Below are 13,358 nucleotides of genomic sequence, written 5' to 3'. Positions count from 1 at the left end.
GTTATTATAAGGGTCTTGTTGTTAAAGTTGAGTTTCTACTCTTTAAAATAGCGTCAAGTTGTAAATGAAACGTATTCAAAATAATCGAGTAATTCTTTGTTCCACAAGAGCCCGCCTACCGTTCAACAGCGAGTGAAAGATGAGGATAAAGTAAGTCGACTCAGACGGAGGGCAGGAGCGAGGCAAGCTGTCTGAAAGTGCGACGAGCGTGTGCGGTGAAGCTCTCCAAAACGGTATTAATCTCTGGCCTTACCTAAGACTCATATGTAGTCTAAACCAAAATTTCGCTTGAAATGCGACATTGTAGGATATTTGCACTATTACCTGTTGTGTAAATAGGAACTGAATCTTAGCTAGTACATGGACTGTTATTTTAAGTAGACATATTTACACTGTGTACGACCTCTGCAATGTAGAAACGAAATGGGCAGATTCAGCCAGTAGATTTCATTGTTCATTGCAGGATGATGTCGAATTCGATAGCTGGCTGGCATAACAAAAAAATTGGCATCTGCAGCGCCTCCCTTGTGACATTCGAATACTGTAGGATAAATTGAATTTCGATGACGCGAGAGGCTCTCTTTCGGTGACAGGCTTCCACTGTTGTCTAATTTTACGTATGGAATATTTACAAAATAGAAGGTAAAGAAAAGGACTCGGATTTGTTTGCGCATTGCTTAAAATAGTTAGGACAGCTCTTGCCTTCACTTGCTCTGTTTTAACCCTGAACAAATTCACATAGATGAAGCTCCATATTTTATATCTGGAAAATATTATCCCAGATTTGAAATAAAAATACTCCTCATCTTCCGGTCCTGACCAACGTTTTCTGGCGGTTTTCTTGGCTGTGGCGCATATGCCACAAGTGTGAAATCTCTTCACAAAAATTTCCAATTGGAGGCCCACCCATGTGGACTACTAAGCCTCCTGTACTTCAGGTACTTGGTGATTCTTTGGTGCGTCACTATGCCAAGGGTCAGCCTCTAATATCTGGAGGTTGCGAATGAAAAGTATTAAAAATAATCGTGTAATTCTTTGTTCCACAAGACCCCACCCACTCTTCAGCAGGGAATGAAAGTGGAGGAAAAATTAAATGTTAAAAATGACATTCTGTTGTGAAATTTTCATGAAACTAGTTAAAATTTTTCAACTGTATTCGTGCGTAAATATTTTGATAGTAAATTCCATAGAACGCAGAACTTACTGGTGGATTAAAACCAGTGGAACGGGACTCGAACCTGGGGCCTCTGCCTTTAGAGGAAAATTGCTCTGCCGACCGATCCATCCATGCACCACTCCCGATCCGTCCTCACAGACCTTAATCTCCTGCCTTCCACACTTCACAGAAGTCCTCTTTCATACCTAGCAGGACTAGCACTCCTGGAAGAAATGACATTGCTGGTACAAGCAATTCCCAGAATGAGTTTTCGCTCTCGAGCGGAGTATGCATTGATTTGAAATTTCCTGGCAGATTAAAAGTGTGTGCCGGAAGGGGACTGGAATCTTCGATCTTTGCATTTTGCGGCAAGTCGTCTAATGACTGAGCTATCCAAACACGACTCAAAGGTCCCAGGTTCAATTTCCGGTCCAGGTCACAGTTTTAAGATATTTGTAGTTAACTACATAACTATCTCCATCATTTCTTGGTAAATGGCTTAGGGTGCCGTATAGAAAGTACATGAAACACATTAGGTTAAAAGCAGTAATTCATGTCCTCTGCAAAGTACAGTGGTGGAAATCGATTTACAGGCATGGATATCTGCAAGAAAACTAATTCTGTCGGTTTGAATAGTTGTGTACAATGTGTGTGCAATAGTACTGAATCCAATACACCGACAAATGCGGTCAAATTGTATCGAATTTGATCTCAGTATTAGTGTATATAACAAGATGTAAGAAACCTGTTAATGTGTTTGTGTGTTGGCAGCGCTACGCAGCGCTCTGTATTAATACCACTGACAGCGCTGTGCGCCTTCTGTAGGAGACTCTGTGGCTGGTCGGACTCGCAGTTAGAGGTTAATAGCCAGCTGTAATATAAGTTGGATGTTAATAGTTAGCAAAAAATGGTTCAAATGGCTCTGAGCACTATGGGCCTTAACATCTGAGGTCATCAGTCCCCTAGAACTAAGAACTACTTAAACCTAGCGAACCTAAGGACATGACACACATCCATGCCCGAGGCAGGATTCGAACCTGCGACCGAAGCGGTCGCGCGGTTCCAGACTGAAGCGCCTAGAACCTCTCAGTTAGCAGTGATGGAGGCTAGAGGTCTGAAGTGTTAGCGCAAGCAGGTGATCTGGACGTGTGTCCGTCATGGAGATGTAATGTTGTTGACGATTATATAATTTTTGGAACTGGATGTCACGGACAATTATATATATTTTTGAACTAGATGTCACATTATTAAGGTAAAATGTACTTAAATACATTGTTTCCTCTGCAAAAAAAGTCTTTCTTTTGCTAACCACATGCCTGTTAGTAGTTAGAGCCTACAGTAGTTAGAATCTTTTATTTAGCTGCTTGCTATATCGCTGTAGTTGGTGTAATGATTTTCTGTGAGGTAAGTGACTTACAAAATGTATGGCTTATTGTTAGGATTTCTTCTAATTCAGGGCAATTCTCTTGTGTTATGTAATAGTCAGATCGCGTTATCCTCGTATATTATGGATAATAAATTAATAAGTTTGAGTTTTGTTTGTCAGGAATAGTTCTGCAGGTCAGAAACTAAATGATAAAAACAAGTAAAGGGACAGTATGTCAATTTCAGTCAGCAGTTTCAGAATTAAATAATGTAGAAGTTTCACCTTCTCACTTATTCCAGTCCAAGTAAATATATATTAAGAAGTTTCACCTGGCGACCCTGCCAGGATACGAACCTGGAATGTTGCAGGTGCAACAGTGTGTATGATTGATCCGGCCCTACTGTGCAGGTACTGGGAACGCTTGGATTTTGGACACCAGTGTACGTTTGTGGAACCCTACCTTTACACCAGTATCCTCTACCATACAATCTTCGGTACAACAGTTACCGTTATCTACGAAATTAACATAGAGGAAGAGCGCCTGTATGGCGCCGCTGTACAACTCACTGGAGTCCAGAGCGAGCTCGCTGACGAGCAGCCAGGCGTCGGCGAAGTGCAGCTGCAGGCGGACGAAGCGCGCGACGCGCTGCTGCAGCGGCACGCTCACGTTGACGGTGGCCTCGGCGGGCGCCGGCGTGGGCCGCCGCAGCGCCGGCTGGTAGTGGCGCCCGTCCAGGCTCAGCTGCACCGACACCTCGCAGAACACCTGCGCAGCAGAGCGGCGGGCCGAGCGTCACGACTCGCGGGCACGGCGTACCGCGGCCTCCAGCCGCACCAACGACTCACCTGGCTGGTCGCCGCTTACAAGGAATGCAACACCGACAACCAAGTGCTCAAATCAAGGAGGGTGTACACTTACTGCAAGGAGTGCAAGACCAACAACCAAGTGCTCAAATGAAGGAGGGTGTACGCTTACTGCATCGAATACAAGACCAACAACCAAGTGCTCAAATTAAGGAGGGTGTACGCTTACTGCAAGGAATGTTAAACCAACAACCAATTGCTCAAATAAAGAAGGGTGTACGCTTACTGCAAGGAATACAAGACCAACAACCAAGTGTTCAAGTCAAGGAGGGTGTATCCTTACTGCAAGGAATACAAGACCAACAACCAAGTGCTTGAATGAAGGATGGTGTACGCTTACTGCAAGGAATACAAGACCAACAACGATGTGCTCTAATCAGGGAGGGTGTATGCTTACTGCAAGGAATACAAGACCAACAACGAAGTGTTCAAATCAAGGAGGGTGTATCCTTACTGCAAGGAATACAAGACCAACAACCATGTGGTTGAATCAAGGATGGTGTACAAAACCAACAACCAACGCTCAAATTAAGGAGGGTGTATGCTTAATATGAGGAATACAAGCCCAACAACCTAGTGCTCAAATCAGCGAGGGTGTACGCTTACTTCAAGGAATGGTAAACCAACAATCAAGTGCTCAAATAAAGGAGGGTGTACGCTTACTGCAAGGAATACAAGGCCAATAACCAAGTGTTCAAGTCAAGGAGGGTGTATCCTTACTGCAAGGAATACAAGACCAACAACCAAGTGCTTGAATCAAGGATGGTGTACGCTTACTGCAAGGAATACAAGACCAACAACGATGTGCTCAAATCAAGGAGGGTGTATGGTTACTGCAAGGAATACACAACCAACAAACAAGTCGTCAGATCAAGGAGGGTATACGCTAACTGCGAGGTCCGCCCCCGGTAGCTGAATGTCAATTCTGACGGCTCGGGTTCGGTTCCCGGCTGGGTCGGAGATTTTCTTCGCTCTGGGATTGGCTGTTGTGTTGTCCTAATCACCATCATTTCATCCCCATCGACGCGCAAGTCACCGAAGTGGTATCAAATGGAAAGACTTGCACCAGGCGAACGGTCTACCGGACGGGAGGCCCTAGCCACACGTATAAAATAAACTAACTACGAGGAATACAAGACCAACAACCAAGTACTCAAGTCAAGGACGATGTAACACAGGTATGTAGTCTTTCGCCTCTGTTGTTCAATCTATAACTTGAAGAAGCAATCAGGAAAATAAGATAGAGGTTGAAGATTGGGATTAAAATTCAGGGTGTAGAGATATTCATGATAAGATTCACTAATGACGTAGCTGTCCTCACTGGAAGCAGAGAATAATTACAAAACCGTTTGAATGGAATGAACAGACTAATATGTGCAGAACATGGATTGAGAGTAAACAAAGTGATGAAAAGTTGTAGAAATAAGAAGAGCAAAATCAAAAATGGTTTCCACAACGTCGAGCTTTTCTACCAGCTTAGAAGCAAAATAACACATGACGGTCGAATGGTACACTTTGGTTTATTGAGAGAGTTTTAGGAAACTGTTGTTCATCTATAAAGGAAGAGCACCAGCGTCACCATTCTGTAATACTGCTCGAGAATTAGGGATCCCCAGCCGTTCGGAACAATGGAAGACATACAATTACTTCAGGTGTGTGCTCCTACGTTGTTATTAGCAGGTTCCATCTACACGAGGTTATTACCAAGATGTTTCGTGGACAGAAATGCGAGTATGTGCACGGAAGAAAAAGTTATTGTTACGAAATATAATGGAGAAAAGTTAGAGAACTGCCATTTTCAGCTTACTAAAAAGAGATTGTACTGATGCCAACGTAAATTTTGCTTAAAAACCGTGAAGATAAGAGCAATTGGAGCTGGCACAGAGGCATATAAATAGTCGTACTTCCCTCCGTGCAGTGGTGGATGGAACAGACAAATGAAAAGCAGTTCTGCAAGATATCCTCTGCCATGCACAACACAGTGACTTGCGGATTATGTATGTAGGTGAAAACCGTTCAATATTTGACTTTTTGAATATGTTTCGAAGATGCTTAGAACATGTAATCTTGCTGCGTATTTGCCTTTCTCTTTATTCAACTTCCTTATCTTTGGTTTTATTTAATAGTATAGTTCAAATTTAAACTATTAAATATGTTTATAGCAGTTTTATAGTACGAATAATATTTCTGTTATACAAGGAAACTGTTTACAGTGTTGCTTGCATGTAGCGTTTCAGAGCTGAATGTCCTTACCTGGATGCCGTGTTCGGGTTTGTGCAGGGCGTGTATCTGGATGGCGGTCAGTTCCCGGGGCCCGTCCAGCTCCAGGTCCACATCAACAGGCTGACCCTGGTGTGTCGCGTTGTGCCAGCCAACCCACCGCCAGTCTGAGCAGACAGAGAAGGAGATTTGGTTGTGAATGAGCTTCCCACTCAGTGTCACAACCGCTGTGAAATCTGCACGTGTACATCAGGATACACCTCTTAAAAAATAAAAAAACTTAAGTTTGATCATATTTTATGGATGACAGGAACTCCATAATAATATATAATGAATAAATTGATAATGTTCATGCCATTCATCCCTCCTCCCCCGACTCTCCGCCTCTCTCTTCATCCCTCATATCTCTGTCTATCGTCTCCTACTTCCTTTCTTTGCCCTCTACTCCTCCCCCCACTGTCTGACCATTTCCCCATCCCCTTCTCTCCATCCATCTCTTCCCCCTCCCCTCAAATCTGTGTGTCCATCTCTTTCTTCCTCCTCCTCTCTCTGTCCATCTCCTCCTCCCACCATCTCTCTCTACTTTATCACCCACATACAAAGAGCAAATCGTGGTTCTTAATCACACAGTATTTCTTTCCAGATCGTGATTAATATGTGTACTAAATTTGGCTAAAATCGTTCCAGGTGTTTAGCATGAGCTTCCACGGTATTTCTTTCCAGATCGTAATTAATATGTGTACTAAATTTGGCTAAAATCGTTCCAGGTGTTTAGCATGAGCTTTTTACCAGTGGATTTGTGCACATACGCAACTCAAATATATTTTACAATACACTGATCAGCCAGAACATTATGACCAGGTGCCTGATTTCGATGCAAATTTGTCCAGGCAATGGCAGCGTCACCTGGCGAGGAATGAATGCTAATCAGACACACGCATGATGCATGTAGTATAAGTTGGCATGCTGTCATTGCGTGGAATGGAGAAGTCGCACGATCCATCTGAGTTTTACCGAGGGCATATTGTGATGGCCCAGAGGCTCGGCACGAGCATTTAGGAAAGTTCACAACTTGTCGGCTGTTCGAGGAGACCCTTGGTGAGTATCATCAAGACACGTTGAAACCAAAGTGAAACCAGTTCCAGATGTGGGGATGGGCGGCCACCCCTCACTACAGTTGTCGGGCATAGTAGGCTGGGCAGACTGGTAAAACAGGACAAGCTGCGAACTATGCGGGAACTATCATTAGACATTATTGTTGGGCAGAGTAAAAGTGCATCTGAACACACAGTGCACTGAATATTTCCAAACCATGATCGTCCGCAGCTGACGATACATGCAAGTGACTATGTTAGTCAGTGTGCGATTTGCAGGGAGGGATGGGGGGATTTGCCCCCCCCCCCCCCATCTGCATCAGACCATCCCCTCCTCTGGTTTTAGTTTATGCATCCCAACCTGGGATGTTTATTTCCCACGCACTGGAGTAAAACTTTACATATAATTTAAATTTGTAGATCCGAACACTGAAAGTTTTTAATACAGTCTTAATATTAGTACTATTAATATGTTTGCTTATTAATCTTGAAAAAGTGTTATGCAGTAGTTAAGCATTTCAATACATTTAGAACTAAATGACAGGACGACGCACGCCACATTTCCGTAGCATGCCACAATGTTGCAAGACGAGGCTTTGTAGACAGGTCTGTATTGTATGGTGGATGTGATGTGTTGCGTACGAAACTAAAACCTGCAATCAGATCCAAACGTCGTGGAAAACTGTGAAGAGGTGTCACCCTGCAGCAAGATAACGCTCGCCCACATTCTGCCAAACGGACAGCCGACGCAATAAAGGAGTTGAGATTCGAGGTGCTGGAACATCCACTATACAGTCCAGACCTGGCTCCAAGCGATTTTCACATGTTTGGACCCTTAACGGAAGCACTACAGGGAAGAAGATTTGAAAGTGATGAAGACGTCATTGCTACGGTGCAAAATTGGTTACAGATGCAACTGAAAAACGTATTTTCTGTTGAAATAAAAAAAAAAAAAACTCGTAAAACGTCGGGAAAACTGCATTGAAGTCCAGGGAGGTTACGTAGAAAAATAACTCATGTTTCAGTTTTCTATCATCAGAATAAGTACAACTTTTCACCGATGTGCCTTTACTTTTTGAATTTCTCTCGTATACCTGTATGCTGTATGTAGATGATTTTGTAAATAAGCTTTTCCTATAATGTACTTTTAATGATATAACAAGGGATGGCTTTTCTGATAGTGCATACGCGTGAATAGTGAGTTTCGGCATTAACATCTATTCATAAATAACTGTTTAACCATGGGTAACCCCATGGTCCAAGCAAGTAACACATGTAATTATACTAACCCCCTAAGACATCCCCCCCACTGGTAAAAGCACAAATCGCACACTGACGTTAGTACCACTACATAAGGAACTACGACTGAAATGGGCAAGTGACCATCGGCACTGGACATTGGCGCAGCGGTGGAGAGTTTCATGGCCTGATGACTCCCGATACCTTCTTCATCACGTCTATGGGAGGGCGTGAATCCGTCGTCTTCCAGGGGAAGAGCTGCTGGAGATCTGTTCTGTGGCACGGAGACAAGCTGGCGGCGGCTGCTTTACCCTCTGGGGAACATTCACGTGGCCACCCACGGGTCCAGGGGAGCTCGTGACGATCAAGGAATATCGTACACTGGTTTGCAGACCACGTACACCGCTTCGTGACGATCATGTTTCCCGACGGCAGTGGAATTTTTCATCAGGACAATGTGCCATGTCACAAGGCCAGGAGTGTGATGGAGTGATTCGAGGAACACAGTGGTGAGTTAGAATTGATGTGGTGGCCCCCAACTCACCAGATCTGAACCCGACCGAACACACCCGGGATGTGGCTGGCCGTGGCGTCAGTTCTCATCGCCGCCTTTCCGGAATTCGTCGCAATTAGGTGACTTGCGGGTCCCTCCAGCGACCTACAGAGACGTCATCGCCTCCATGCCAACACGTGTCGCCGCTGTTGTCCGCGATGAGGGTGGATATACCGGCTGTTAGGTAGGCGGTCAGAATATTGTGCCTGATCGGTGTACATTTAACAGCTTTCACACGTACTTGTGTAGGTACTTCACCTGTACCTCTAGCGAATTTCGCCCTCCATATCATTTAACGCCGCTCAGTGTTAATGACGACGTATCGCCTGAACTGTGTGTCGGCAATGATATAATATTGCAGGTAGATGTAGTGGTAAGTGTGGCTACTGTCTGCAAAATGTGTTGTCTATAGAGTTATTATTAATGAAGAAGTCTTCAGGTCCAGATTGTATACCGATTAGGTTCCTTTCAGATTACGCTGATACAATAGCTCCCTACTTAGCAATCATATACAACCACTTGCTCACCGATAGATCTGTACCTACAGATTGGACAATTGCGCAGGTCGCACCAGTGTTTAAGAAGGGTAGTAGGAGTAATCCATCGAACTACAGACCTATATCATTGACGTCGGTTTGCAGTAGGGTTTTGGAGCATATACTGTATTCAAACATTATGAATCACCTCGAAGGGAACCATCTACTGATACGTAATCAGCATGGTTTCACAAAACATCGTTCTTGTGCAACGCAGCTAGCTCTTTACTCGCACAAAGTAATGGCCGCTATCGACAGGGGATCTCAAGTTGATACCGTATTTCTAGATTTCCGGAAAGCTTTTGACACCGTTCCTCACAAGCGACTTCTAATCAAGCTGCGGGCCTACGGGGTATCGTCTCAGTTGTGCGACTGGATTCGTGATTTCCTGTCAGGAAGGTCGCAGTTCGTAGTAATAGACGGCAAATCATCGAGTAAAACTGAAGTGATATAAGGTGTTTCCCAGGGAAGCGTCCTGGGACCTATGCTGTTCCTGATCTATATAAATGACCTGGGTAACAATCTGAGCAGTTCTCTTAGGTTGTTCGCAGATGATGCTGTAATTTACCGTCTAGCAAGGTCATCCGAAGACCGGTATCAGTTGCAAAGCGATTTAGAAAAGATTGCTGTATGGTGTGGCAGGTGGCAGTTGACGCTAAATAACGAAAAGTGTGAGGTGATCCACATGAGTTCCAAAAGAAATCCGTTGGAATTCGATTACTCGACAAATAGCACAATTCTGAAGGCTGTCAATTCAACTAAGTACCTAGGTGTTAAAATTACGAACAACTCCAGTTGGAAAGACCACATAGACAATATTGTGGGGAAGGCGAGCCAAACGTTGCGTATCATTGGCAGGACACTTGGAAGATGCAACGAGTCCACTAAAGAGACAGCTTACACTACACTCGTTCGTCCTCTGTTAGAATATTGCTGCGCGGTGTGGGATCCTTACCAGGTGGGATTGACGGAGGACATCGAAAGGGTGCAAAAAAGGGCCGCTCGTTTTGTATTATCACGTAATAGGGGAGAGAGTGTGGCAGGTATGATACGCGAGTTGGGATGGAAGTGATTAAAGCAAAGACTTTTTCGTCGCGGCGAGATCTATTTACGAAATTTCAGTCGCCAACTTTCTCTTCCGAATGCGAAAATATTTTGTTGAGCCCAACCTGCATAGGTAGGAATGATCGTCAAAATAAAATAAGAGAAATCAGAGCTCGAAGAGAAAGGTTTAGGTGTTCGTTTTTCCCGCGCGCTGTTCGTGATTGGAATGGTAGAGATAGTATGATTGTGGTTCGACGAACCCTCTGCCAAGCTCTTAAATATGAATTGCAGAGTAATCATGTAGATGTAGATGTAGATGTAGATAAATTAAAAGGTCATATATGATGTGACAGTTTATCACTCATCTCATTATCTGACGTTGTATCTCCTGAACCATGAGTTGTACACTCAGCGACATACAGAGTGATTCACAGTCCATGTTACACACCTCTGGACGTCGTAGAGGGGACTCAGTAGACGACGTTTTACACAGGAACCCATGTCCAGAAACTTCATTCAACGACCCTACAGTGCGACTAAGTTATTGGTGCCGGCGCTTGTGAATGTATGTATATAAGGGGTGGTTCCGCGATGATGTAACAAACTTTCTAGGATGGTGGAGAAGGATAAGGGCACCAATTTCGGATGAGAGTCCCTCTACTGGAAAAGAAAGAGTCGAAAGTAACAAACGAATACCGTTCTGATACCTCTGATAGTGGTAGACACGTACTGGTACTCTTGTTGCTAAGATTGTAGGGTAGACAACTTTCAGAGGTTAGTATGGAAAAAGGCAAGAAAAGTGCCCAGTAAACATGGGCTCTAAAATGCATACCTTAACGGCTACGATCACTTGGTCAGTAGAGGGCATGTAATTCACAGTATCGAAGATGAACAGTCCTCAGAACTACCCAGTAATGCATTTTAGAGCCCATGTTTAGTGGAGTCTGAAAGTTGTCTACCGTACATTCTCAGCTACAACAGTACAGTATATGTAAGTCACCCTGGGCTTACTCACCGGGCCTCCAGGCGAGGCCTCTGCCGGCGCCGTCGTCCTCGGGGTTGGCGGGAGCGATGCGGCCGTCGACGAGCTGCCCCAGGCCGGTGGCCACGAAGCGGCCGTCCCTGACGCCGTCGTAGCTGAGGTCCTCCAGCTGCTGCCCGTCCGACCAGCGGTCGCCCTTCGGAGTCACGTAGCTGAAGATGCCCTCTGCGAAATCACAGGCGGCTCATGCTGGCGATGTTCAGGCTGGCAATTATTGAACTACACGAAACAAAAGCGTAAATTACAAACTACGGAGTGCACACAGTTTATTCAAATTTAAAAGTCACTACATGTATCTGGATTTAGGTTATGACATGTTCGGTATGCCTGTCATCAGTGGCGACGATGTGGCGCAGGCGAATAGCAAAATTCTACATGCCCCGCTGAAGATGCTGTCGTTGACCTCATGAATAGCTGTTTCCGGCTCAGCAGTGATTTAGGGGTTAATGCTGTACACCCTGTCTTTCATATTGCTCCACAAAAAGAAGTTGCATCTGTTCAGATCCGCAGAATATGGCGACCAATCGAGGCCCATGGCAGTGGCCTCTGGGCACCCCAGAGCCAGAAAGAGGTCCCCTAAGTGTTTCTCCAAAACATCAAACACTCCCCTTCTTCGATGGGGTCCAGCTATGTCCAGTATGAAAAACATCTTGTCGAAACCCGGGTCACCTTGTGTAATGGGGATGAAATCGTCTTCCAGAGTCTTCACTTCCCGTAGTCACCATGCCATGAAGGTGTGACTGGAAATTGCACACCACACACCCGTTGAGGGTGAAGAGACTTCTCGATGGCGAAATAGAGACTGCGAGTCCCCCAAATATGCCAATTTTGGTTATTGACGAACTCATCCAAATATACAGCTGCGGACATAGGATGGAGTTACATTTGTCATCCAAATGAATGTCGGCGCTCTCGCTAAACCAAACCACACTACGCATACTAATTTCCACCACGCACCGCGGCCAACCATGCAGTTGGAACGTCCTAACGCAAACCGTTCAGAAGTTATGACAATTTTATTCCCTACAGTTCAATAACTGCCACCCTGCATCTGGATGAAAATTGTACAGGACTTTACCGGCTTTGGTCCAAAATCTTGCTGAATTTTCACTGAAAAATATTTGCATATTTGTATCACTGTTAACACTAGAATTCATTTCCCCATATGTTTAGGCATAAGAAGAAAACAATCGAGGTTTTTTAGGTCTTTCTTATACGTAAAACTTGCATCTGAAAGACCATACTAGTTTAAGATTATAGGATGTCAGTAGCAGAATCTAAGTCAGGTTAACGAAAAAACGCTACCAGCAGAATGAACGAGCAGGTAATTGTGACTAAGTTCAATCTAATTCGCTCCTGGTCTACTGACCAGAAGATTGTATGAAGCTATAAATCCTACCACTTATCTTAGAATACAAATTAAAGAAAGAAAATTCTATGTTTATAGCATTCGTAGGGCTAGATGCAGCTTTTGACACTTTTGTCTGGAATGTACTCTTCGAAATTTTGAAGGTAGCGGCGATACAATGCCCAGAGCGAAATATTATTTGCGACTTGTACAAACCCATTTAGAACTGTAAAAGTTAGACGATATGAAAGGAAAGCAGTGGTTGAGAAAGGACTGAGACAGAGTTGTAGCTTAGCATCGATGTTGCAGTGAAGGAAACGAAGGAGAAACTTGGAAAGGGAATTGAAGTTCAGGGAGAAGAAACAAAAACTTTGAAGTTTACGAGTGGCATTGTAATTCACAGGCGGCAAAAGACTTGGAACAGCAGCTGAACGGAATGAATAGTGTTTTGATAAGAGTAAGATGATACTGTCAGAAGAGATAATGCATGAAGGCGCCGGATGTCCGTGATGTACCGTTGTGCAGTCACAGTTCTTTCAATTGCTACCACCTGTGTCCTGAAGTCAAACCCGATGGCTCCCCAAACACTGACGGCAGAAATAACAACATTTTGCCGTCCAGAACATTGTAACGCAAGCACCTCTCCCAAGGTCCCCGACATACTCACCGACAATGAGAGTCCAGTGTAGGCCAGAACTGCAATTCATCACACAAAACAATTCGGCGATATTCATCAGCAGTCCGTGCTTTCTCTTTGATCCACCACCCAAAGGAGCTGGCGTGGTGTGGTGTTAAAGGCAACCTACGACTGGTACGATAATTTTCTAGTCCGGCTGCTACTAATCTCCGACTAATGGTGCGGGATGACAGAGAGTGCTGCTGGGAGTACATTACTT

At 44.5% G+C, this 13,358-nt stretch overlaps 1 protein-coding gene across 1 annotated transcript in view; it reads right to left on the bottom strand.

The window, feature by feature from the left end:
* The window catches only part of LOC124795538 (epithelial discoidin domain-containing receptor 1-like), a 71,719-nt gene that overhangs the window by 12,371 nt on the left and 45,990 nt on the right, over positions 1-13,358 (bottom strand). Inside the window, exons 6-8 of the mRNA XM_047259609.1 lie at positions 11,088-11,279; positions 5,640-5,773; positions 3,090-3,288 (exon numbers count right to left, since the gene is read on the bottom strand). Coding sequence (XP_047115565.1) covers positions 3,090-3,288; positions 5,640-5,773; positions 11,088-11,279 — 525 coding nt within the window. The remainder of the gene's footprint in view (positions 1-3,089; positions 3,289-5,639; positions 5,774-11,087; positions 11,280-13,358) is intronic.

This window comes from Schistocerca piceifrons, chromosome 4, assembly GCF_021461385.2.
Source record: "Schistocerca piceifrons isolate TAMUIC-IGC-003096 chromosome 4, iqSchPice1.1, whole genome shotgun sequence".
In the NCBI taxonomy this organism is placed as follows: Eukaryota; Metazoa; Arthropoda; class Insecta; order Orthoptera; family Acrididae; genus Schistocerca; species Schistocerca piceifrons.
Note: the sequence above shows the minus strand (reverse complement) of the source record. Positions and strands in the feature narration are given on the sequence as shown.